Raw genomic sequence first — 27,970 nt, 5'->3', positions numbered from 1 at the left:
ATTTTTAACCTCTTTTCTTCAAAGGGTACAAATGTTCTTTAGGGATGGAGCACATTCAAACCTTGCGCCGTCTGCAGAGCCGTCCTCTTTTCTGGGTTGATAGCGATGTTGGTTGGTTGAAGCTGACGCTGCACTCCGAAGCCCGTAGAGAATAGTTGCAGAGCGAGAGCCTGCGCTGGTGCTGCCCTCTGGTGGTGTAGTTGCGAAAGTGTCCAACAGGTGTCAGAAACGATCCTCTCTTCCTCTGAATCGGCAGTTCTCTTCGCCGCTTTCCTCTGCGGTCACACGTGACCACAGCGATCCCGTTGCTCTCCGTCTCTCTTACATCCCAAGATGCCAGAACACAACCAAACTGGTCATGTGACCCCTCAAACTCTTGACACAGTTTACACAAAAAACAATCTGGATTTCAAAATAAAGTTATCCTTTGGCATACTTACAAAACAATAAAATATAAACAGAAAATGTCTCTCAGACAGTTACACCATATACTCATAAATCCTGTTGGTAATTGAATACTCAACATCAGGCCTCCAGGACATAAGAAGTGCCTCCAACTTTATCGCTAATAACCACAGGCATGTTTCTACAGAGCCAGAAAACTTTATCCAAGACTTGAGACCTCCTCCTGAAACTTGTTTTATTCATCTAGCTGAAGTTTACAGCTGAGAAAACAACCAGAGTGCTAAATTGGCTGTGTCCCTTATAGGCCTCGGTGACTGTGGGAACCAAACATTTAAGCAGGACCAGCAGCACCGAGTGAAAAGCCCAGGACTTGTGTTCTGCATGGTTCAATGAGTAGCTTTTTTGTTTTTTTCCTGATGGCTCCTTGCAGTAGGTCGGACTCTGACCCTGGCTGGTGTGGGCGGGGAGTGTGGATAGATTGGACATGAATAGAGTTTATTCTTCCTTCCTCAACTCCTGATTTGTGACCATGAAGTGAAGGGCATGAGAAATATGAAGATGCTCCAAAGCAGAGCATCTTCAGATGGTATACAGATGCCTCATGTGAGGGTTTTTTTCTTGTAAAGAAAACTGAATACTTTGTAGCATTTTTTCTCACCCTCAACTTTTATACAGTTATTCGACTACTTAAATAAAGGAGCTGAATGTGTTTGGTACATTATATTTCATAACTTGATCACTTTACTTGTGAAGATAGATAGGATGATTAAATTAACAGTTCTGTGTGCCAAGCAGACGTTTCTTTTTTCATTTGTTTTGAGACATGCTTTAAATAAATCGTACATATATATATATATATATATATATATATATACTGGACTTTTGAAATGAACAATATTTGTACTATAGTACAAATATTGTTCATTTCAAAAGTCCAGCTTCAAGTTTCTAAATCCCATTTTTGTTATGTTCAACCATGATTGGCTTTGGCTTCAAAACTAGCTATGATGTCACTTTCTGTCGTCTCATCATTTGCACAGTATGGAAGCTCATTTCTGCCACTGTCAAGAAAAAATGAAATTTTATGAAATTAAGAACTCAGTATCTCAAAATATTTCTCAATTATTTCTGAAATAATGACTAGTATTTCAGAATTGTTGCACTAGAGCAGCATACAGTATGTTGGAGCACAGTTTGAAGAGAAGGCGGGCTGAGTCAACCTGCCACTCCCCGCTCAGGCCTTCACGGGAGCGCGCCTCTGCTCCTGCGCGCTGTCACGCTTTACTACCAACAGGCACGGAATTCCAGGGAGGAAGTCACTGAGATTGAGAAACGAACAGCTACCAAAGGTGCCAAAAAAAACTCCACAACTAACCCGGAGAGGTATTAAAAAAAAACCTCCGGATACGACGATACGACTATTCCTCGTCGGGAAGAGTAGGAACGTCTAACTTTGGAATATGGAGTAGAGGCGCCGGGTCGCAGCAGATGGAGGCGGCGAGAAGTTTGCTGTTTGTCGGGGCCGTGCTGCTCGTGGTGACGGCCGCGCTGGCCAGAGAAGGTGGGTGACTTTTACAGCTTTTCCTCGCGTTTTCTTTTTCTTTGTTTTGCGCCAAACAGACACTCCGTCTGCGCGGAATACGCAAGTAGGGGATGCGGGGTTTTGTTTCGAGTAAATGTTCGACGTTCAGGCTCGGCACCAACAGAGGTTTGATATTTCCAGCTCGGACCGCATTCCTGCGCGAGCCCTCGTCCTCTCTCTCCGTCTCGCAGTCACCGCCGTGGCTCGTGGGATTTACGAAGCCCTGATTACGGAAGAAAATCACACCTGTCGCGTGCTCGCCTCGGACCAGATTCACCGTCTGGACGCGAAGCCCACACACGTAGCACACTTTGTTGCACGACTAAACACAGCAGTGATAGTAGTGATAGTAGTAATACAGGTGAGAAATGTGAGAACCTACTTTGCAGGCTGAGTTACGTGCGGGCGGACGTTTTGGCTGGTTTTCTCTACGCGAAAACAAAAACAAAAAAACAACAATAACAGACGGGACATTGTGTGCCAAGGATCATGACGATGTCAATTATTCACTTCTCGCTCCAAAGAGGACATTGTCTGATAGAGGGCCACTTGTCACACTCGGAGCTTGAGTGCATGCCAGTAAAACAAGAGCTAACTGAAAACTGCAAACTACGTTTGCAAGACAGTCCTGCTGGTTTATTTTGCGCCCATAGAAATAGACTTAATACACTTAATACTGTATTTTCATGTGAGATCTCATCTCTCTTTATATATATATAGAATAATGTTGCCCTTTCACCCCCTTTTTAAAAAAAACAAACAAACAAACTCTTCATCTTCTCATTTAGTAGTTAGTAGAAATTATATTTCAGGCAAATATGCATTTTATTCCAGCTTCTCAAATGTTAGGATTTGCTGAGCTTCCCTTCCTTGTGTTAAAGCAGAACATTATGTTTTTGAGGTATGAACATCAAAAATCAAATTCATGATGCAACTTTCTGTCTTGTTTTTCTCTATTTACTGAGTTTTCCACTCAGTTATTCACCGGTTTTATAGGCCAAGTGGTTCATCTCCACCGTGAACATAATGGTTATTTGCAGCTTTAGTTTGTACTTGTGGTTGGTTAGGCCTCCGTGTTGATAGATATCTGCTTCTGAGCCAGATATCAATAAACTGGGTCAGACGATTTTAAAAGCATTTAAAAAGCTGATGGTAAAAAATATTGACATTGGGTAACTGAGAATTCCTAATATGGTCGTTATTGACAGTACTTGACAGCTTTTATCAGCATGCATCTGAGAGGAAATAGGCCAGTGCACGACAACATTTAATTCTATTTTAGTTTGGAAAGTCCCCTTTACTTCTAAAATTACTAATATGAGTTTTTTAAAAAGGTATTCTCATGAAGTGTCTTTTATTCGCTGCTACCCCTAACAGCACCACGACACAAACAAACAGCCAATAGTCACAGGTGAAGTGATTTCCATATACAACTGCATTGTTAGTGGGAACAGGTTGGTGCACTTTACTCTACTGTGCCGATCTCTGGAGCATCAGTTAAGCGTGAGCGCTGTGATTGGTCTGTTACGACTGCGTTAAGCAACGCATCATGCACAAGTCTTACTTTCAGTTACTAAGAATGGTTTTGTTCTCACACACACACACACACACCCTGTGGCCAACAAGTGTATGATATGTGTTAGGTGTTTTTCCCGTCAGTGGTCTGAATTAATTACTTCAACAACCTGCTTCTGTGTGAGAACATATTGTTTGTGTGTTTGGTGACCTCAGTATCCACAGGGTTCATGTCCTTGTCACACTCCAGTGCACCTATTGAACAAAACTCACAGTGAAGTGATTAAGTTCTACTGAATCGCCCTCAGTGGCAGCTTGGCTCAGCCGGCCGTGACTCACCAGTCTAGGCTGTGGGTAAGTGATCTGAATCACGTCGACCAGGGGAAGGGGCTTCCCTTGTGTTATTGTTAATGGTTTTTACTAGCAGCTATATTAATGTTATTATAATAATAATAATAATACCCCAGAAGGTAGGTTGTCAAATGATCCATTGATCTCTCGGATGAACTTAAAAGCTCAAAAGTAATTTACGCTTGAGGAAGTAAAACTGCTGCCAAAAGCTGGCAACCTGAAGGTTCTTATTAATGCCTATATAAGTAACCTATTGCCTTCTTATGGATAACATAACATTCAAGTCTTCCATATGTTTAATTGCAGTAAATATCATCCTCTATACTAGATATCATGCTGTATATTAGTACTGACAGAATGCCATTGTGTGTAATGATCATAAAACATAGATTAGAGATTCAGGTTATAATTTAACTTGAATAATCACAAAAAATCTGGTTCTTCAAATTAACAACGTTAAATAAATCATATGGTCAGATTTTTCCCAAGAAAAAAAGGTTGTATACTTTAAAAATAACATTTCCATTTCTCATTACCATAAAGACAAACAGAGTGATCAGAAGATCTTCTTTTTCTTCCCTTGGAAATGAACTCTACCTTTAAATGTAGCTGTGAATGCTTTCAAACCGTAGTAAATGTGTAAAAAAGGTTGTGATGCACTGGTGTTTTTGTTTGTGATTGTAGTCTGTGCATGATGAATGCTCTAGTACAGTACGGATCCTGTTCTGCTCGTCTGTTGAGCAATACCTGTTTTTTCTTCCTCGGCCCGTAGACCGAAGGGAAAGAAAGAATGTGTTGAGGGAGGCTGGGAGAAATGTGAAGTTTATGCACGACAACGCTCAGAGTATAGCGCTGTGTTGAATCAGGACTGACATGTTAAATCTGAGTGCTAATAAACGGCCAGAGAGAGGCTTGTTGGATCAGCTGTTCTGTTTGTGTTGAGCCTTCGAAGGGATCTGGTCCAGAGGAGAGTCGAGGCCAGAGGATCACGTTGACTGTTCTGTAGTGTCGTGCTCCAGCCTTTTGGCCCCCATGGTTTAAGGCTAACTCCTGCAGTAGCATCGCTGCCAATGTGTTTCTGTCACTTTCACGGATAAACACACATGCACACTCCCTGTGCTAACTGGCATGCTGCCACGCACAGGTGTGGCTTCAAGCTGGCTTTCAGACTGCAGACAGACCCAAGCAGCAAACTGGTGCAAGAAAAGTCACCACTCTATAGGAAGCCAGCTTAAGATCTAATCACAGATAGAGTCACTAATAACTCTTATAAGATACATTCTGTCGTGACAAAAATTAAAAACGGTGCGGGAACGCCTCTAAAAAGCTAATATTTCCTTGAAGGTACAGATTGTGTTGCACTTTGTTGTACGCTCCAAAATGGACAGACATGATGATATAAATGACAAAAGAGCCAGAGTGAGAAATCCATATCCAGCTTACTTTCTCGCCTCCACACTGCTGGCCAATCACTGAGCCCACTTCAGAAAAGTTACTTTAAAGGTGGCAATATCGTCCAACTAAAGTGCTTGTTAGGTGGTCTGAAATCCCCCTCCCCCTTAAGCGTTTTCTGATATCAAATGAATACTGGATCGTTCTACGTGCAAAGAAGTGGGCACTGATTTATGAAATACTTTTACATCAGGAGCCTAACTAAACACAGAAGGACTCAACTGTGAGCAAGTTATAAACCAAATCTGGACAAAAAGGCAGGGAAGTATAGTCATTCGTTGTGTGGGTGACCCTCTGGACACAGAGATCGTCTCATGACATCACAGGTTGCTGACGCGTCTTTGAACAAGACATTGACCTGCAGCCTGGTCTCTCTTGACCCCCTTCCTCCTCACTGGTGAAATACAGACTTGTGTGTCATCTTTTAGATATGTAAAGACACACATTCCTGTGAAATGACACTTTCCAGAGTCCAAAGAGTGTTGGGCAACAACGAATGCACCCTGAGAGAAAGTGAATTAATGGCAGAAGACAGAGAGAGATAAGACACTTTACAGCATATAAAAAGTTGTATTGAGTGAATCTGAAAGAGGAAGGCAGCGAGGGTGGCATGACTGGGCAGATAGAGCAAAGTAAATGATAAGAGGGAGTATTTTAGGCCACAGGGATGGAGGGGTGGGCAGCTCCTCACAAGGCCACGCTTGAACACACGCAGCCGTTGCTGAGAGACTTTCGGAGAGCAAACAATGAGGGAATAAAAGAGGAAGCTGAGAACTGGCTTTACACACACTTTTTCAGAAATGGAAAATCTGCAGCGTTGTGCTCTCTGTTACGGCACATTTAGCTAATCCCCCGGAGCCAAAGCTGTCTGCGTTGTTTGAGTTTGTGTGTGGTAGTTTGTGCGAATTGTTTGTTCGGATTGAGAGTTTCAAGGGAGTCTGTTTTTATTCCTGGCTAGATTTTCTGTCTCGATAAAAAAATGATTGAAATGCTGGGGAATAAAAGCACGACTCTCCTCTTGGCCCGACACGTAAAACTATTTTCCATGATGACATCACCGAAGGAGGCACTGATTAGTCATTTGATTTGATATTTGACACGAGCTGCAACGAATGGGTGTGTATTTTTGGCTGCCACTCTATTTACCATAGAACCATTTGCTACAGTAGCTGTCAGATTTTAATGCGGACCTTGGTCACAAACCTTTGTGACCCAATATCTCATTTGCTGAGCTGTAATATCTGTGTGATAAGAGCATGACGCGAGTACACTTTGTGAACAACAACAACAAAGTAGCCTGCCAGTACATCCTGTTACTCCGATTATGTATCCGAGACCATCGGATCAGTCTTTTTCACGAGGAGGGACCGAGACAGCTCAGGGGGAAGGGGGCTTCTATCAGGAGTGGGTTGACTATTGAAGGGCTGTTGGACGGGAGCCAGAGGAAGTCATTTATAACCTCGGCAGAGGAGGGACTGTCCGCCGTGTGACTGCCTGTTAAAGCATGGGAGCTATGTGTGTGCGAGGGCCCCCATGAATTGTAGTGCTGTGTGACCCTGAATGTAATGCTGTGTGTGACCCACTGTGGGGAATCTGTGCTCCCTGCTGCCAGTGGAAACTATATCATGTACACTAAGAGACGAGTCTGAGGCAGTGCATATGGTTTGTGTTTCAGAGTAGCCATTCAAGGCCACTCATAAACGGTCTCACAGTCAAAATATGTGGAGTCCAAGTCCTTATAGTCGCTGTTATTTGGAGCTGTAACATCCCACACAAGGTCTTCTGCTTGTAACTATAAATATACAACACACTTATTTTCATTCTCTTTAATCTTTTTATATATTTTGTCTGATGCAACAGTCCGAGCCCCGAAGACATTCCATTGTTAAGTTTATACACCAGAGAGTGAATTGAAATGTATCTTAAGGACCTCAAACTAATATTGTTGTTGTCCACTATTTGAATTACTTCAATCTAGATGGGGTGCTGAGGCCCTGATGTTCAGTGATGAGAGCCAGACATACTGGAGTTTTTTCTTTATCAGGTTCTTGAATTGGATCATTCAGATGTTTCACAATCCTGCTGATGCACCAGTTAACCACATTTTGTTGTAATAATCCAGAAATTAAATTAAGCAACTATTATTAATGAAGTTGTCAAAGGTAGTTTTGGAAATTCATCTGAGTCTGATAAATATTCTCTGTGTTAATTAGGTTGATTTTTCTGTCATTTCATGTATTTCTTTTCTATTTTTTAATATATATTGTTGTTTGTTCCAAATGCTTGAAATGATTATAAAATACCATTAGCGACTAAACGGCATCACTGATGTTGAGCAATGAATTTGACGTGCAGGATGAAGTTGGGGTCATGTGTTATCTGTGTTGCAGTATGCCTTGGGACAGACATGAAGCTGGCCCTGCCCTCCAGCCTGGAAAATCACTACGAGACCCTGAAGCTGCTCTACACTGGCTGCCAGGTCGTCCACGGCAACCTAGAGATCACACACCTGCATGGAACCCCTGACCTCTCCTTCCTACAGGTACATACACTGTTTTTTCTGTAATGATGGCTCCATAACATACATAAAAAAACTCATCCTGTTGTGTTCTCTTCATCCCTCCTTTAGGGGATCGTGGAGGTACAAGGCTATGTCCTTGTAGCTCATGTGTCAGTGAGTCTGTTGCCTTTGGACAACCTTCGTATCATAAGAGGCAGCCAGCTGTACAACTCCAGCTACGCCCTGGCTGTGCTGGATAACACTCTGGGTGGACAGGGGCTCCGGACGCTCCGGCTTCGTAGCCTCACAGGTCAGATAACAGCACAGTAGAGCTCAGTGTTGATGCCCAAACCCAGTATGACCTATCTGGACTGGACTAGAGTTGGGACTGTATGTTTGATTTGTTGTGACGTGATTGTTTTATCGACATCTTCATCTTTAAACCTGTTAAGAGAAGTCAAATATGTTCTTCTGTTCATTGCAATCGTCTTGTGCCCCCCTTATCCAGCGTCTGTAATCTAGTGGAACACTGAATGTATGAGCTCCTCTTGCACATTGTTTCCCCTGCAGAGATCCAGTTGGGTGTGGTGTATATTTGGGGGAACCCCCAGCTGTGCTTCCCAGACCCCCAGCACGTTGTTTGGAGGGACACTTTGGACGAGTATAAAGGCAACACCAGCAAGCACCGACTACAGCCTCGGGCCCCTGATTGTGAGCATCCGATTGACTGATTGAAGTATTGAACTTGTTTCCAGTGTGCCACTGATAACACAAAACAGTAGAGGGGACAGTACATTATTAAGGTAGGGCTGTCCCGAATGCCATTTTCGGGGCCTCGAAGAGTGATTGAGGAATAATCAAAAAACATTGTACATTTCTATTATTGTCATAATTGTGAAATGAACGGCGACGGTGTGATTTGGATGTAGATTACCATGGCGATAGTTTAAGCATGTCTCTAGCAGCACTAACGATGTCCCTCGAGTCGTCGTGGATGCATTCTATCGTCATATTTGAATTTGGGGATCTTCTATGCCCAATATTTTATTATGCCTAAATACTTTCAAAGCTAATGACAATCCCATCAACCTCACCTGTGTTTTGGGTTTAGGGCTAATTAGCTAAGCTAAACGGCAAAACTAAGACAGTGAAACTGGTTCATTTGAACGGCTTATCATCGGTGTGTTAGCATTGTCACTGTGAGCACGTACGCAATTCTATTCTATTTAATTTGACCCTCTGACTCGCAGTTCTGAAGAAAATGACTAATGTCAAACTCTCGTTAAACTGTTGGATGATTGCTCAAAGCTGTTTGTTGTCGTCGTTTGGCCCAGGTCCAAATTGTTCATCTGTATGTACGGGAGGCTGCTGGGGAGAAACGGCGCAGGACTGCCAGACCTGTGAGTTAACATCATGAGCAGAGTATGAAAGTGACACTGTTTGGGTGAAATGCAGCTGAAAATGTTCCCCTTTCATCCTTGTTCAAAGTGACTCGCATTAAATGTGCATCTGGCTGTAAGCGGTGTAAAGGTCCCCTTCCCCACGACTGCTGTCACATACAGTGTGCTGCTGGATGCACAGGACCCAAAGACTCAGACTGTCTGGTAAAACACACACACACACACACACACACAGAGAGATATGTGTTGTGTTCACTGTAATCTCATTATGTTGCAGTCTTTCCTGAGTAACGTGTTTCCTCGCTCCCCTTCTCTGCAGGCTTGCCGTCACTTCAACGACAGCGGTGTGTGTAAGGAGAACTGTCCTCCACCTACTATCTACGACCCCGTCACCTTTCAGACCAAAGCCAACCCCGACAAGAAGTTAAACTTTGGAGCCACCTGCGTCAAGACGTGTCCTTGTGAGAACTCATTTTAAACAACACTTTTTTTCCCATGAAAGCCAGGGAACGCAGCCACTGTGCAGCTCTACTGATTAAGCACCTTAAACAGGGTTACAAACACATTCCCGCTTCACACTATCATCTTCCCATTTCATCATACCTTATTACTTTTGTTTTTGCTGCAAAGATGCCCTTTGAACACTTTGTCTCCCTGTCTGTAGATAACTATCTGGCTATGGAAGTGGCTTGTACTTTGGTTTGTCCCAAAGCCAATCAGGAAGTTGTCACCACCGACTCTGACGGAAACGAGATGCAAAAGTGTGAAAAGTGTGAAGGAGATTGTCCCAAAGGTGAGAGTCACTGTGTCTTTGTGGGAACATTTGCGTTGTTCATACACTCATGCCTGATATTAGAAAGGAGTACCGAATAAAGTGGCCACTCGCTGTAAACACCAGCTATCTATAAGTCCAACTGGTGAAAAACAGTTTGTTGTGGTTCAATTATTACATAACGTTCATACATAATGTTGTGGAGTAATTTCAGTGATGTACTCTCTTTGTGCGTGATATGATGCTTCAGTACAAGTGATTATGATTCGTGTTGCACTGATGTTCTGATGCATCACATGCTGACTGTGGTGAAAAGTGAACCAACCTGTTTCTGCAGCACCTTGTTGTTGTTGTGACACCGGGGCTTGTCTCATGAATCAGGACATTTAGATAATTATGATAATTTATACTCGGTAAAACATTCATTCATCGTTTCATTTTATTTCACTTCAAGATTGTATTTAGTGGAGTTAACTGGATAGATCAGTAATCCTGCTTTGTGAGACAGCTTTCACATAGTTTCATGTTATGTTGTTTTAGTTGAGTTGAACATTTTGGCCTCAATTGCTAGACATGTTAAACGTTGCCACTTTTTAAAGTTTTACGTGTTTTCACGATACTCGAGTCACTAACTTCGATGTACTTGACCACCTTCAATAGCAGGCCTTTCATAAATTTAACTATTTGTTAATAAGATTGAAATATTACACACTTACAGTTGTTTTTACAAGTAAGACATACATATTGATCAACATTGCTCAAGGCACCAGGAAGTGTTGCCCGATATGTCACACTGTATTCTATCCTACGCTGATGATATCCTGGTTTATATTGAGGGTTGTTAATCATTATGATACATTGGAAAATCTTGAGTTAATTCAGTTTAAATTCTGGATTACTTTTAAATTGACTATAATCCGGTGTCATGATTTGTATTGCAGTGTGTTATGGTCTGGGTATGGACAACCGGGGAGTCATGGACTACCATGGCGTCACCATGGTAACCTCCGCTAATGTGGAGCAGTTCAACAAGTGTAAGAAGATTTTTGGTAGTCTGGCCTTCCTCCCTCAGAGCTTTGAAAGGTAAGAGACACAACGGTTAAACAGAGAACAAACTTACTGATTTAGACAACAGTTACTTTAGCAATGACAAAATAAAGTAATGAACTCAGTTTAAAGGTAATAATAACGTGTGCTTCAGTAACCATAAATGGCAGCTTGATGCCCAAGACTTCATACTGCCACAGAGCCACATCCCTCCTGTTCAACCCTTCAAATATTTGCGTCAAAGGGTAGTTGCCACCCAGGCCAAACCCTTTAGATTACTGTACTTGAATGTACTGCAAACACAGACATGATTGCTTTTTCACTTTTACACTAACTTTGTGTCAACAAAGAGAAAAGTAACCGCTTTTGTCTCTTTTCTCTTCATTTTGATTATTTGAATTTGTCTCGTGGAAATGCAGTAGACATATATACACTCAAAGAGTATAGAGTGACATTTATATACATTAATAATATGAAGTGTTCATATGGGGTCAGTTCAGTCTCATTAATAATGAATGCACAGAGAAGGATTCAAAAATGTATTTTGTGATTTATATATAAATGACTCTCTTCTCACAAATGCATTTCGTTTTAAATAAATGTCATATAAATCCATAAATATATGGAAAAAAAAATATTTGCAATTTTCATCAAAAATGTGTTTGTATGTTGTTACATTTATATACAAACTGTTAAACTTGAATTTACAAGACGCTTTTCATTTGTGAACATGTTTGCATTTGTTCGTGAACTGGTCTGTATTTATTTATGGATTTTTGAGACTCCTGATGTGGCTGGATTCACAAATGCATTTTTTTTCAACAAGGAACTCTCTGTAGCCAATCAGATGCCTCTCTCATTTTTTTTAGCCAATCACATGACTGCATTCCCACGAGGGGCACCTCACCATGGCCAGAGCACAGCTTTTTCTCTGCGCATTTTGCGCATTTGCGTTAGCTAACTAGTTAGCCATAATGCTTTTAGACAACGGATCATAAGCTAATTTAGCTAGCATAATATGATCCTACTAACATCAGAAAACATAACCGTATCGGTCATTTGCTTGCTAAAGCTTACCTGTTGTTAATGCATGCAAAAATACGTTACAAGCAAACCATAATAACTAATAGGTAAATTGCTTACTACATTGGTTTCAAAGGGCTGACTATAAGAGCTAGCTAACGTTAGTCAGCTATTGAATTTAGCTAGCTACAAACAAGCTAACGTTGGCTAGAGAGAGAATAAAATCACTTTTTAAAATACTTTTTGTTCTTATTTCTTTTACCGAAAAGCAACGCAAAATGCGCAAAAGCATTATGACTAACTAGTTAGCTAACGCAAATGCGCAAAATGCGTAGAGAAAAAGCTGTGCTTTGGCCATGGTGAGGTGCCCCTCGTGGGAATGCAGTCATGTGAATCCAGCCACGTCAGGAGTCTCAAAAATCCACAAATAAATACAGACCAGTTCATGAACAAATGCAACTAAGTTCACAAATGAAAAGCGTCTTGTAAATTCAAGTTTAACAGTTCGTATATAAATGTCACAACATACAAATACATTTTTGATGAAAATTGCAAATATTTTTTAAATTCATATATTTATGGATTTATATGACATTTATTTAAAACGAAATGTATTTGTGAGAAGAGAGTCATTTATATATAAATAACAAAATACATTTGTGGATCCTTCTCTGTGCATTCATTATTAATGAGACTGAACATATGTTCATTTCAGTTCACCAGTTGATCTGTAGACTTTAAATAAAGATTACTGGATCGTGACACCAACTGAAGCTGAGATACCAAATCAGTGATAAATGATCTTGCGTCTGCCAACTGTTGACATTGAAAGTGTGAAATGTAAACCCAAGCCTGAGCTAACCGGCACTACTGGATATGTTATCAGCGAGATTTTACAAGATGATTTAGAAACAAATTTGTGATAAAGTGCGTCATGTTGTGTGTTTAATTGTTTAAACATGCTGTCATTTTCCAGGGACCCCGCGAGCAACACATCAGGTCTGACCCTCGAGCAGCTGGGCAACTTTAAGAAACTAGAGGAGATTACAGGTACTGATACTGCTTTTTTTAAGCTTTTACCCAGAACGGAGAATCAGGTTATTTGTTTTGAAATTGTATGTTATTCACAACTGATGTCAAATCATGTAGAACCACAGGACTGACTGTGTCTCCTATATGAGAGTGTTTTCAGTATATATTGTCTGATTTTGCTTTGCAGGTTACTTGTATATCGATGCATGGCCAGAAGAGTGGACTAACCTGAGTGTGTTTGAGAACCTGAAGGTGATCAGAGGCCGGATGCTCTACAAGTAAGACTTTCTAACTGTCTGTCTTTCTTTTCTCTTAATTATTTTTCATGCAAGTCGTTGTCTGTTTTTTTTCCTGCATCACCACATTCCATTTTCGTGATCCATGTCCCTCATTGTTTGGGCTTTGTTGATGTGTTATTTGACTTTGTGTCTCTGGTTTGGCTGAGTCTCTTTCAGGGCTATAAAGGCTAATAATTAGCCAGCACAGCTGCTTTAACTTGCATCACACGCAGGCAGGGTCACAGTGAAAGTCTATGGGAGGCTATCTAGTGTTGCATGCTCAAACTAGGTCAAAGTGACAAATTTGAGATCTGCCTGGAACAGTTTTACGACAACAATGACATTCAGGCCATTGTTTGGCTAATTAGAACAATCTCTTTCATATTTCTTAAACTTTTCATTGCATCTCAAACATAAGTTGAAAACAAAAGAGAATCATTCTTTGACCTGTCGAGGCAAAGTCATGTTTGGCTGAACTCTTCAAAATATGAAGATGTTTCAAATTTTTAAAGGTGAAAGAAAAATAACTATAACTGGACAGACTGTAGAAAATTGACCCCACAGTTTATTTCTGGTCACTCACAACGTCTCTCTCTGTTCAGGGGTGTGTTTTCCCTGGCCCTCCAGAACCTACACATCCGGTCTCTTGGGTTGAGATCACTACGCAGCGTCAGCGGAGGTTTGGTCCTGTTGCACAACAATTCCCAGCTGTGCTACACCAGTTCACTGCCCTGGGACAGTATCCTCCATCCCACCCAAGGACCCAACCGCATCGTCAACCAGAACCAGGACGCCCAACTCTGTGGTGGGTGAACACAATGATGCAACACCAAGGTCCATTGTGGATACTATGGGTTGCACTTTGAGCAGGCACTGAAAACAATCACATTAAAACAGATTTAAACATCTGCAGTGATGGTGAGGAAGAGAGGCCACCAGACAGTAGATTGGGCATCATACTGTTTTCCCTGCATGTGTTTTCAGAGGAAGAGGGGCGTGTTTGCCATCCGCTGTGTGAGGGCGGCTGCTGGGGCCCGGGGCCCAGCCAGTGTGCGTCCTGCAAAGCTTTCCAACGGGGCACTGAGTGCGTGGAGCAGTGTGACGTCTATCAAGGGTAAGAAGGTTTGTGTGCATGTGGCTGCATAAATCAATAAGAAAAAAAAAAACAACGGTTAATGTTCCAAATAAAACAGTGTATTGTGTCTTAATCCCCAAACATAAATGGGGTTGACTGCATTGACAGTCAGTGGCTAATGGCAAAGTAGTCACAATAAATCAATCAGAAAGCTTTTAACTTAAATTGTGCTCTTAAGTAACTATAGATCAATGGCAAATGTATGCGATAACACTGGGCAGCCAGTTTCAACTTCTAAACAGCAATTGAACTGATTTTTTGTGTCATGTACATGTATGTAAGGCGACATCTATGGACGCAGTGCTCGCCAATACAAACGTGATCAAAAGGACCATGACATAATTATGTCACTGCTTCCACAATTTCTTGGATAATAGTTATCCATAGATGAATTTCACAAAAACGTCATCATGTTCATCTGAATGTTCAACAATGTCTCCAATGAGTCATCATCGTAGCAATGTATTTTCCTGGCTGGAAAATGTAGTTTTGTGGCTGATCTGACTGCGAGTGTTCTGCCTCCGGGTGTTCTGTATCCAAGTGTTCCGAATCCGATTGTTGTCCTGCATCGACATCTGTGAATATTTTATCCTGCGATATTCTTTTCATCCGTATCTTATTATTGGAAATTGGTTTAAAGCAATGATGCGATCGTGTTCCACTGATCGTTTTGGCCGAGGCGTAACGTCTCTCTTACGCAATATCTTCTGCACTAACAAAGAAGAATATAAAGTTCTTTATGTTTTCTTTTGCCCATTGAAACATCTCCATTGGTGTCAGAATATGGTTTGCATCAGTGGCCTGTAGACTTGCTTGTGCTGCAAGTCGCTTGTCACAGACGGGTCTCTTTCATCAGGGATAAGGGGTTAATCTGTGATTTTCAGGAAATGAATGGCCAGCAGTCTAAATATTTAATTGTTTGCCATCACTGAGCATAATACTATTATTATTTCCACTATTTTCATGCTTTATCATCACTAAATTCTCCCTGATCTACATTCCAGACTTCTGGAAAAAAAGTCCAAAATGGTGCATTTTGACGAATAAAATTCATATGATGGAGCTTCATAGTCAAAGGTTTTATTTCATTAAAAGAAAGAACAAATATGTATCTTTATCTGGTATAAATCCCATTAGGATCATCAAGTGCCCACGTGGTCATTTGGGGGTCCAAATATGGGGTTCCAAAAGAGTCACCTCTGCCTGGGAGGGTTTTTGGACCCCCATAAAACCCCCACCAGTGGTACCATACCCTTCAAATTAATTTTGGCAAGAGCAAAGGTCCCAAATATAACAAATAATCCTATTTAGAATAAATGTGATCATTAATCGTGGTGCTAGGAGCACCCAAAAAGTTAAAAATAATTTGTCCGTCGATGGGCCTCCAAAAATGCCAACAAATGAAATGCGAAATTCCAATGTGTCAAAAAGGGGTGTGGCACTTGAAATTCAAATGGACGCCACGGGCAAACCGTTTGAGATATTGACCTGAAACTTCAGATTCCCTCGTTTGGTAACATAAGGCATATTTTCACCGCTTTTCAGAAAAATCTGAGAGGTGTCATGTACATGGGTGGCTGAGTTGGCACGGAATGACCCCTAATCACTTTCTTGCTGGTGGCTGGATGAGAAGATTAACACGTCTCTTATATCTGTATCTTAAATAGGAAGCTATAACCAGCAGCCAGTAGGACTATTTCTGTAATGCTGGCTGTAGCTTCACTACTGCGCTGATATGAGAGTTGTATCGATCTTCTCATCTAAATTTCAGCAAAGAGTATTTTCCAAAAATGTTGAACCATTTCTTTAACGAAAGAACATTATTATATGGTCATAATTCTATTACTCGTTGTTGTTTAAAATAATCTACATCATTGTTCAGCCCTTCGTGGTTCAGAGAAGAAGAACCTCATCCGGTGAGGTTATTTGCAGCTGGGGCCCCCTTCTCTAAAAATGGATGTCCTTATGACAGTGTCAGGTGCCTCAGATTAATGCATCCATCGAATGCCAGACTGCGTTATGGGACGTTATGTTAAACCCCAGCTGTGCTTGTGTTGCAGGTCTATCCGTGAATACACAGAGGGATCTTTGTGTGTTGCCTGTCATGCCGAGTGTCGACCTCTCAATGGCTCTGCCTCCTGTCATGGCCCGGTAAGATGTTCATGCGGCCTGCTTATATAGCCAAATAAAGGTGAAAATTCTTCATCTACTCATCCATAATGTTGTGTTTATCTGTCTGTGTGTATATTTAGGGTGCAGATCATTGTTCAGAGTGTCGAAACTTCCAGGACGGTGAGTTTTGTGTGGATCAGTGTCCCAGCGGGGTGAAGGAGGATCAGCAGACTGTGTGGAAGTACAGCAACGCTACGGGACACTGTCTGTCCTGCAACACCAACTGCACGCTGTCGTGAGTGAACGTGCATCACAAACACAAGCACGTGCTGCACACGCAATGAGAAGGGTTTCATACCCGGGGTTTATGTGTTTCAGCTGCACGGTGATGGATGAGAGAGGCTGCCCCATTGATACCAGGACAGGGTAAGCTGCTTCAACTGTACTAATATATTGTGGTTTCTCAGTGGTTCTTTTGTGGAAAAGGAGCTGTGTTTAACTCTTTTTCCCTGTTTAGACCAGGAACAACCATTGCGGCCGCTGTGGGTGGAGTGGTGCTCTTCTTCATCCTGCTCGCCCTGCTGGTCTTCTACCTGAGGAGGCAGAAGAAGCTCAGGAGGAAGGAGACAATGAGGAGGATCCTGCAAGAACATGAGGTGGGCATCGAGCAAATTATACGTTAATTTGAAAGACGTTTAACAGCTTCTGTTGTGTGTTGTTGAGACCGATGGGAGTTTATTTCATGGAAGTTGAACATACGAAATGAGACTTAATTGTTTTAACAGAACAAAATGTAGTTCTTAGTTTCCCCTTGGGTTTTTGTATTGTTTAATGAGGGAACCTGCCATCTGCTTCCTTCATCCATACAGCTGGTGGAGCCTCTCACACCCAGTGGTGCGTCACCCAATCAGGCTCAGATGCGTATCCTGAAAGAGACTGAGTTGAAAAAACTCCGGGTACTTGGAGCTGGGGCCTTCGGTACTGTTTACAAGGTATATGAGCCCGTTCTTTAACAGTACTCTTATATTTGGCCGTACCTCTTCGGTGAGTGTTTGAATGGTTTTGGTTATCTTTGTTTCAGGGAGTGTGGGCTCCTGATGGGGAAAATGTGAAAATACCAGTGGCCATTAAGGTGTTACGAGAGAACACGTCACCGAAGGCCAACAAAGAGATCCTCGATGTGAGTACGAGTCAATTACACACCGTTACAGTACCCATAAATCCAGTTATTAACCCCTCAGCATCGTTCCTCTGTCTTCTCCCAGGAGGCCTATGTGATGGCGGGGGTGGCCAGCCCCTACGTGTGCCGTCTGCTGGGGATTTGTCTGACCTCCACAGTGCAGCTGGTCACTCAGCTGATGCCGTACGGCTGCCTCCTCGACTACGTCCGGGAAAACAAGGACTGCATTGGCTCCCAGTTCCTCCTCAACTGGTGTGTCCAGATTGCCAAGGTATGTAAACAGGGCGATCATCTCCGTGGTGTGCATCTGATTTAATTGCACATACTTGTACTACTGTTTGTAGTAGTTGCAGTAGTAGTATTTTTCTTAGCAGCGTTGATTTCTCATCTTATTTTTCCTTTTAAATTTGATGTGGTATCAGCTTGTGTATTTGTGGACACATGGGTTTGTGGGTGATGGATCTCTGTATGTGTGTGTGTGTGTGTGTGTGTGTGTGTTGGAGTAGGGGATGAGTTATCTGGAGGAAGTCCGACTGGTCCACAGAGATTTGGCCGCCCGCAATGTCCTGGTCAAGAACCCGAACCATGTGAAGATCACCGATTTCGGCCTGGCACGTCTGCTCGATATAGACGAGACTGAATATCACGCTGATGGAGGGAAGGTAAGATGTCTGACTGTAGGAGCTTCTGCACCGGGACGTTTTCTTCAGTTTAATTTGCATTGGCTACATTTATTTACTCCTTTTAAACTGGCGTTCGACGCCTGTGTTTCTAGGTTCCAATTAAATGGATGGCCCTGGAGTCTATTCTACACAGGAGGTTCACTCATCAGAGTGACGTCTGGAGCTATGGTCTGTATCACTGGAAATGACATTAAAATCATTATGGTGTTTCAGTTTTTCTCATGTAACATAAAACCTCAAGTTGACTGAACTTTGTTTACTTTTTTTATAAAAACTAAACTAAAGTTTTAGTAGCAGAGACTTCATGGCATTGATTGAAATGCTTCATAAAACTAGTATTAAAGTTAAAATGCAGTAAAATGCAGTGAACGGGTTCCCCAAACTGTTGTACATCCTTACTGGAAAAGTAAACGTATTCTGATCAATGAAATCATGATAAACCTGCTTACAGTGGTGTTAACATTAAATACTGACACACTGATTTTACATCATCATGTGTAAGTGATGCATTTAATGCAATCGTACATTTCTTTCTTAGGCGTGACGGTCTGGGAGCTCATGACATTCGGCGCTAAACCCTACGATATGATCCCGGCACGAGAAATCCCAGATGTCTTAGAAGGAGGAGAACGACTTCCCCAGCCGCTCATCTGCACCATCGACGTCTACATGATCATGGTCAAATGTTAGTAGTTTGTGTCTCAGGGTTTAAGCTGAGTTCAGTAAATCAAGGGGATGATTGAAATAGAGACTGTACATGAAAATGGATGAATAAGCTGATGAATTGACATTTGAAATAAACGAATATTGATGTATTAAAATGATTGATAGAGATTTGGATTCTATGTTTGGATGGCAGGTTGGATGATCGACCCAGACAGCAGACCGAGGTTCAAAGATCTTGTGCATGATTTTAGTGCAATGGCCAGAGATCCACCTCGCTACGTAGTCATCAAGGTATGTGATGTTTTGCTTTTTGTGTGCTATAAGCATTTTTTGTGCGTTTTAATTCTATATTGGCATTTATACATTCACAACAGGAAGATTTATAGTTGCTTATTATAGGTTGTATTCATGCTAATGTGTATTTATCGACATATTTTAATTTTTGGAAGGAAAAAAAGTTCAAAAAGGACCCCCCCGTTGAAGATCTCTGCTCTAAAGCAATAATGTTTGTGCAGCATTGCTGGTCCTTCCTTTAAAAGGAGATGTATTTTGTCCATGGGGATAAATAAAATAGGTACCTCGACATTCATACTGTATTATCATCCATGTTGTTTATTCTCTGTCGCAGGACGATGAGCAGATGAGCATGTCCAACCCAGTGGACAGCCAGTTCTTCCGCATGCTTCTGGAGGAAGAAGGGAACAATATGAGGGAACTGCTGGATGCTGAGGAATATCTGGTGCCTCAGCCAAACCACTTCTCCAGGACTCAGGGAGACATGATTCAGGCCAACGGGCCGTCCAGACACCAGTCTTACAGGGTCAGTGGGGAGAAGGAGAAAGACCTGCTAACCTTCAAGTGGTTGAATTCACTTTTTTTCTGTATTTTATTAATCTCTCCTCTGTCTCCAGCAGAGCAGAGATCAGGGCTTAGACGTCGAGCCCTCCATCACCGGTGGCCCTCGGAGCATGTACTCTTCCCTGAGCACCCTTGGTCGCAGCCAGTACCCTACCTTACCTTTAGGCGCCAGCACCTCAAACGGCATATGGGTTCCTCAGTACCCAACGCTGGCTCGCAGCCCTTCGGCCGGTGGCCAATCTGACTCTGTGTTCCTGGACGGGCCGCTAGACGACCCCTCGCTGCCCCCGGCTAGCCCCGGACGCTACAGCAAAGACCCTACCTACTCCAACGGGAGCCAGGGCGACCTGGAGACAGATGGGCCAAACGGCTTTCATCATCCCCATCACCTTCATCACTCATTGCCGAGACGGGTTCATGCGAATAATCATAATCACGCCTTGCCAGGTGAGCGAGAGGAAAATGAGTAATATGAAGGATTAATAATTAAATCCTGGCACGTTCTGTTCTGACTTTTCTTTCTTTGTCTATCTGTTTAGAGTACGTCAACCAGGAGATTCAGGATCTCAGGCCGGGGGTCCCCGAGCGGCCCAGCACGCTTCCTCGTAAAGGCACCAGAGTGGACCGACGCCTCCCTAACGGCCTGAACTCGGGTCACAGCGTGGAAAACCCAGTATACTTGGTTCCCAAGAGTCCCGCGGACCCCACCTCTCCAGCCTTCGACAACCCGTACTACCTGGACCTTGTGGCCAAAGCCGGCGCTGTAGTCGGAGTGGCAGCGATGGACGGTCCTGAGGCCCTTGACAGAAACGGAAGAGTGCCCAGGCATGTGAACGGGTTCGTGACCCCTACGGCGGAGAATCCAGAGTATCTGGGACTAGCAGACACCTGGAGTGGATATACTTGAGGAGAGGAAACGGCGAGTAATGTGATGAACTCAAGAGGAGTGACTGCTTGTGTTCTTCAGAGGGAAACGAGGGTGAATATTTGTGTGACAGGAACAAGCGCGATTGATATTGGGAATAGTATGTGCCCGTGGAACGATATCAATATCGAGCGAAGCACCCAAATCCAAACCAGTTGCGAAAGTCAGTTGAGGAACACCATGACTCAACACAGTGTAGCATTAATCTGGTGTCCGTGGCATAATTTGTATTCCCGTCTTCCTCTCAGCAATCTGTGCTCTCAGTGTAACTGTTAGATGAAAAGAAGTTCACTCAGCCTCTGTATACAACTTCTGTACTGGATACGCAAAGGAGTCACATTTCTCGAAATCCCAACAAGGTACGAGAAGGCTGTGATAACCACTAAATACAACATTTGACTGGATTAATGAATACTGATTTTTAAAAAAATATTAATTTAACTTTTTTTGTCTGTGGTTCTTTCTACTACACATGAGGCTTTTCACTCCTTATCACGACCCTCGTTCTATATCTTATTCCATATGCTTCTCGGCCCAGCTAGAAAGAGAAGAAAACTTATAGAACACTTTGACAAAGTGAGCCGTGATACGCGTTGAAGGTGGTGTTTAGTATTCCGGTCACTTTGTCTCTGACCTGATGGGGGTCTTTCGACACACTCAAAGCCATTTTGTTTTGTCCAGAGAAGGCCCAGCAGCCCATCTGGCCAGTAAACATGCTCCCTGAAAGAAAGGCATCCTGTATGGAGAAGACAGAGGCATTGTGCCACTCTGATGTATGTGGTTGTTAGTGTCTTGGCTGCAGCTACTTTGTGGTACGACGGATGAAAATACGAGGTGCTTGCAGACTTTTTAAGCTGCGAAAATCTAAAATGTGTTTTTTCAAGAAAAATATACTTGTAACTAAGTAAGAGCCGTCTTTTCAGGGATTTACAATTTTGTAAATAATTAGGGAAGATAAAGTGCATTTTGAATTATGCACAATGCACTACATGGTAGATTACTGCGTATGTCCCCCAGGCTTGTGTCACAATGAGCCTTTTTGGGTGAGTTCGGTCTTTCACTGTGCATAAGAGCACTACAAGCTATCGGAGAGTATATTCCACTAGAAGTGAAGAAATTGCATGTGTGAACACATGTTTGCGACTTGCGTTGTAAAAGTGAGCAACCCACCCGACACTGGAGCAGAATGAGAATGTGAGGAGGCAAAAAAACATCTTTCCGCTGGGTTTGGATAATCAATGCATGGCTCAAATTCCCCTCGGCGAGACACACTGGCATCCCAGTTAATAATCAACGGCATTTTTTCTTTTTTTTTTTAAGAGTGCTTTTTTCATGTTAACTGGTGTTGGGGCTGGGTGAGGTCAAAAGCCAGTCAATGGAGCCATTGTCCGACCCTCATGTCCATGTTGGAAAGCCAGCGCTTGCCCAACTCGCACGTCCCAGCGAGGGATGTTGTCATAGCTTTGAAAAGACAGAACTGGAGTTTTTCTCCTGCAGAGGTTCAGAACTCGGCTGCAGAAAGCGTTTCAGTGTGCTCGAAATCTTGGAACAATTGACCGGGTTGTTAAAATGTGTACAATCCTCCGTCAACCCATCAGTTTTACTCTGAAAGTCTTTTATCTTGTGATTCTCATGCGGGTTTTGAAGAGTTTTGTTCCAAAAAAAAAAAAGATCTCTAAAAATGAAACCTGTCTTTATATAATTTCCTATATAAAAATAACATGTTATAAAATCATAAAATTGTATTTTAATACCCTCAACTATCATAGAATTATTATTGAGAGATATGGATGACATAACCACATATATAATCGATAAACAATATACAGTTTTGGAACGAAACCCTTCACATGTTTTTTTGCTGTCAGGTGAAGACCTCATATCTCCACATACTATAAGAAAAGAAGGGGAAAAGTGTGTTTTTTAAAACAATTTACAACAATTTAAAGGTTCACGCCTGATTTTCTTATATTAATCAATAATCAGTAATAATTCCTACAAACATCACCTCTACTGGAGATACCAGGTTTTCACAGGATCACAACAATGTTAAAGCACAGCTCACAGATGTTCCAGTTTTCTTAAGAATGTGATATTTTTCCTGGATATTATGAGACCTTTATATACAATCACAGTTCATGTACTGGTGTTTACACTGTAGTGTCGTTTTGTATAGAATGTAAATGTTAGATGTGTCGTGTAGCCGTCACATGACCCAGGACTCTCACAGATGAGGAGCTGATCAGCTGTCCTCCTTAAAACCATATGTGCCTTTTCTCTAGTTAATTTTGATATAGAACTGGTCAGTTGTAGAACCTGTGCACTTGTGGCTTGTTGGTATATGACAACACATTAAATGTACTGCCATTTTCCCTGTTGGAAGTGTTGGAATTGCTGACACATGATCAGCTTTCTGTTTGGAATCAGCTAAATTGGGCTGTTTGTCTTTTTTTTTTTTTTTTTTTAAGAATGAACAGAAGCGTAAAATGAATTAAATGTGCAACAAACTGGATTTGTTAATCCAGGAGTAAACCCAAATTAACTAATGAGAATGTGCTGAAGGTTTTATAAAATTAAATATCTATAATTTACATTTTGAAGAATGTTTTTTACTTTTCGTGTGAATATTTTATTTTATTTTATTTTTTACCTTTCACAGTTTGTGTGATTGTGACAGGATATGAATAATAATTACCGGGAGTTTTCTTTATGCATTCTTTCTTATTTGGTCAGTAAGTCCCATAATGTAAGTGTGTGTGTGTGTGTGTGTGTGTGTGTGTGTGTGTGTGTGTGTGTGTGTGTGTGTGTGTGTGTGTGTGTGTGTGTGTGTGTGTGTGTGTGTGTGTGTGTGTGTGTGTGTGTGAATATATACACATATATATATTTATGTACAGTATATATATATATATTTATGTATATATATGTACAGTATATATATGTGTATGTATATATATATATATATATATATATGTATAAAATCAATGTGGTAGCTAATTTGATTGAATACATTGTGACCAGTTGCTCTATTGCGGATGGAGGGGGGAGTAAATACATAAGTAATATTTTATGAAGAAATGGTCATTTTATATGGAATTGTTTGCATACCTTGTGTGTCATTAAAAGCATAAAAAACACTTAAAACGCCAGCGTCTTCTAAACCTTTACAAAGAGAAAAGGGCTTGATTTTTCAACATGGGGTTCTCTTTCCCCTCATTTTCTAACACTTTTATGTGAACTGGGTTCAATCCTAAACACCGATGGGAAATAGGCCCAATATATAGTGGAAATTCCTTGACAAAAATAAACTCATCTGATTTTATTTTCTTGAGGCCATTTTGATTAAAAACTGTATTTTACTCTCTCTCTCTTTCTCACACACACACACACACACACACACACTGAGCTGCAGAAATGTGAATACTCAGACGTAATGCACTGCAGCATGCCTGCCACCCAGTGATGGTAACTGGAACTGCAGCAATAGCTTTTATGTAATGAAGAAATTATGAGCTTATCATATTAGCTTGAGTTCTTTGAACCATGTTCACTTGATTTTTGCCCTTTTTTCATTCATAAGCAGTTCTGGTCTTTTGCTTTTCCCAAACCCCGTTTGCTTTCTACTGATTTAATATAAATACTATAAATGTGGGTACTTAACAACACGTTAACTAAACCGATGTGATAGAGTCAGCGCTCCCTGGAGTTGGCTGGATTCTTTGTTTATAAAAACATCAGTGATTGAAAAACGATCCTCAGTGTCACTTGCATATTCAAATCACAATTTTCATAAGATAAACAAATTGACTGCTTGATTACAAAGTCTTATCCAACGATGAGGTCAGATGGCAATTAAACAAATTGTGGTTTGTTAGAAATACAGTGAAGAAGAAAACGACAGACTTTTCTCTGCCTCATGTGTGTCTTATGCATCTGCTGTTTCATCTCAGGAATAGGCGATCAGCAGTGGTATCCCTGCTGGTAAGACATGTCTCTCCGTGTGCATCCTCGCTTTCGGAATCAAACCTTCAACTTCAGTGAGCCTTCGGGGGACATGTTTGGACACTGTGATGGCATGATGGCAGGTATCGTAGCCTGGGCTTCTCTCTGCTCCCTCTTCTCTCTGATTGGATGTCCCGCGTGTGTCGCCGTTCTCTGGGAGCTGTTTTGGAGACACAAAGCTGGAACCCCCGTCTCCCCGAACGACGTCTTTATGCTCAACCTCACCATCATGGACTTGGTCTTCTTGCTTTTTGTCCCGTTCGATGTTTTAAACTTCACCCTGTGGCACATGAGGTCCGTTCAAAAGTTGAGCAACTTCCTGTACGCCTTGAACTTGGCCGGACGACCGCTTCTGACAGCGTGCATCTGTCTGGACTGCCACCTGGCCGTAGTCCATCCTGTCACCTACCACACAAGGAAGAGCCTGACTCCCCGGGTCCTCATGGCTGCTGCCGTGTGGACCATCACGGCGGGCCCAAGGCATCACGTCCACAGTTGTCCTTGAGCTCAACCATAGCGCCTGGGCCATGTTTGTGTACGCCATAGCGCTGCCCATCATCATCGCGTGTCTCCATCCTCTCGACCCTGAAGAAGTCCCTCTGTGCGGGGGGAGACCTCCACCCCACCAAGAGGAAGGCCCTCCAGATCATCACCAACAGCATGGTCGTGACCATCACCTCATACGTCCCTCCGGTGCTGGCCTACATCCTGGGGGAACTGATGATCAGCGATGAGAAAGTGTACGAATGCTTTTTAGCCATACCTATCCTGATAACCCCCACGGCGGGGAGCGTGATCATGCCTTTGCTCTATTTGGGGGATCTGAGGGATTTAAAGAGCCCCTGCTGTTTGGCGTAACAGCCCAGAAGGTTCATAGTATGGTTTGGTTATAATGAGTGTCACTTGCAAAAGAGGATCTTCATCCAGTCATCCAGGAAGTGTCTGGTTTTGACCATGTATAAGTTGTGGCTCTTTTGCATGCAGCCAGTAGAAATGCCATAAGGGTATAAATGCTATATTCTGCTATTTCATTGCACAAAAGTTACTTAGGGAATAATGTCAAACATCTGATGTTAACAAAGTGTTTTGCACCCAAAACAGATACATTTCAGGGTGGATAGAGCCTGAGTTGTTGTGTCTTTTACACATTTAAGGATTTAAGGAAGTAAATATGTAGCATCCAGAATATATCACATATATTTATGATGACTATGCTTTGAAGGAACTAATCATTTTTAAGGAAAGTAAAGGTACGATTCCCTGATCTCCGCTGTGTTCATATCAAACACAAAAATAAACATATTCATGTGTCTTGTCCACTTTGCTGACACTGTGCTTCATTACTATTTATATGATTGCAAACTACATTTTTGGGATCAGTAAAGTGACTTGAAGAAGACTTAAAATCACAAGAAATGTAATTTACTTCACAGGAGAGAGACAAATCTATGTTTGTTAAATACTCTTCGAATCACGTGTACCATGCATTTTCTATACTCACAGACTCTAAAGGATGTTTGTTGATGCCTACACACCTGCATGAGTACAACTGTCATGTAAGAGGACCTGCCCGCCGTCATCATTTACATTTGTAACACGATCATGGAACCAAATGTAAATCTGTTGTGGAAAATACGTCTGTATGTTTACTGGACGTCTCATCGCTTCAGATTAATGTCTGTAAAGGTTTTGAATGAAAAATGAAATACACCAGCCCAGTCTTTTCTTGACTTTAGTGGTAACAGTTCATTTTACATTGATGTGTATTCAAAAGCCAGTAGAATTGTTGTGCTTTGTTATCTGTTTAACGTCCATAATCATGAGTAAAACAACTGAGTTCAACAGCTTTATTGTAAGTTTTACTTTGTAAGACATTCGGTTATCGATCAAATCACAATAACAACATTAATTTCAGTATACTAATCAAAGCATATAAATGGAGTCTTAAGAAAACAGAAACTCCTTCCTTTTTTTATTAGCATAACAAGTCATTAATGCAAACATATAACAGATGACATAAGATGATGAACAACAACAATAACAACATAACATTAAATAATAACATAAATATGTCTTAATCTAACTATGTAAATGATAACATGGTTCAGTCAGGGATGTTTCTAACATCTGAAAATGTTTTTTAACTACTCCAGCTTGTGTCAGAGGGAGAAGCAGAAATGATCAGAGGAGGCATGAATCAAGACTTCCTGCAGCAGCCGAGCCTGAATCGATCCAATTTCCCTTGATTTTTTAGGTGGAGTATAGGCATGACAGCAGATCCCAAACTGGAAGTAATGGTAATGGGAATACCAAAAATACATACGAAGATATCGAGACTGCTGATCAGGGACCCCCCAATTGTAAACAGAAAAACTGGAGGAACGTAAGACAAGACTGCCATCACCAGGCTGTTGATGAGGGTTTGAATGGCTCTCTGCTTCTGCGGGTGGATGTTTTTTCTGCCAGGGCCAGACTTAATAAGTTTATGCAGGATGAACGAATCGCAGACTCCAATGATTACTATAGCGATTGAAAAGGGCACAGCGCCAAATATGCTGAAGTATAACTTGTAAAAAAGAAAGTATGCAATCCCAATGGCAACTGTCAGAGTCCAGACGACCCCAGCCATTACAACCCTGGGAATCAGACTTTTCCTCTTGTGGTAGGTGATTGGATGAACCACAGCCAGGTAGCAGTCCAGACAGATACAAGCCATCAGGAGGGGTCTCCCACATGTGTTCAAGGCATAAATAATGTTCCAGAACGCTTCAAACGGCCAACTCTTCCAGAAGAAATGATTTAATAATCCAGGTGGGATGAAGACAAGGAAGACAGCATCCATGGCTGAGATGTTCAGCATGAAGAAATCGTTTGGTGTGAGGGGACTTCCTCTCCTGTACGTCTTGTACGTGTCCCAGAGGATCGCAATAGATGCGGGAAAACCAAGAACAAAGCACAACGCTGCAAAAAAACCCCAAATATATTTGCCCGCTTCAAGACCTTTACACCCATCAAAATCAAATTCTTCCCAGACAAATCCGGATGTGGCAGAGTT

The 27,970-nt window shown here is 41.9% G+C and overlaps 1 protein-coding gene across 2 annotated transcripts; it reads left to right on the top strand.

Annotated features, from left to right (window-relative positions):
• The first annotated feature begins 1,680 nt into the window (after nt 1-1,680).
• On the top strand, nt 1,681-23,376 carry erbb2 (erb-b2 receptor tyrosine kinase 2). Of its 2 annotated transcripts, none has more exons than XM_084040727.1 (27): nt 1,681-1,966; nt 7,696-7,847; nt 7,935-8,115; nt 8,376-8,516; nt 9,140-9,205; nt 9,294-9,409; nt 9,525-9,666; nt 9,870-9,998; nt 10,919-11,060; nt 13,024-13,097; nt 13,267-13,357; nt 13,960-14,162; nt 14,342-14,471; nt 16,553-16,643; nt 16,745-16,899; nt 16,983-17,030; nt 17,122-17,260; nt 17,474-17,596; nt 17,686-17,784; nt 17,870-18,055; nt 18,291-18,446; nt 18,560-18,635; nt 19,006-19,152; nt 19,327-19,424; nt 19,762-19,953; nt 20,045-20,438; nt 20,531-23,376. In XM_084040727.1, exons 1-27 carry the CDS (start codon nt 1,894-1,896, stop codon nt 20,896-20,898), a joined length of 3,912 nt encoding a protein of 1,303 aa, XP_083896853.1. In that variant the 5' UTR covers nt 1,681-1,893; the 3' UTR covers nt 20,899-23,376. The 2 variants fall into 2 exon arrangements, with proteins under 2 accessions (XP_083896853.1, XP_083896854.1); XM_084040728.1 differs by having other exon boundaries at nt 1,683-1,966; nt 20,048-20,438.
• The last annotated feature ends 4,594 nt before the right edge of the window (nt 23,377-27,970 follow it).

Source organism: Eutrigla gurnardus, assembly GCF_963514095.1.
Source record: "Eutrigla gurnardus genome assembly, chromosome: 22".
NCBI lineage: Eukaryota > Metazoa > Chordata > Actinopteri > Perciformes > Triglidae > Eutrigla > Eutrigla gurnardus.
Note: the sequence above shows the minus strand (reverse complement) of the source record. Positions and strands in the feature narration are given on the sequence as shown.

Excerpts from the sequence above, each read along its gene's own strand:
- erbb2 (XM_084040727.1), top strand. The coding sequence starts at position 1,894 with ATGGAGGCGGCGAGAAGTTTGCTGTTTGTCGGGGCCGTGCTGCTCGTG. Across the intron at positions 9,667-9,869 it reads CTGCGTCAAGACGTGTCCTT|ATAACTATCTGGCTATGGAA; the intron begins GTGAGAACTCAT and ends CCCTGTCTGTAG. Across the intron at positions 18,447-18,559 it reads ATCACGCTGATGGAGGGAAG|GTTCCAATTAAATGGATGGC; the intron begins GTAAGATGTCTG and ends CTGTGTTTCTAG.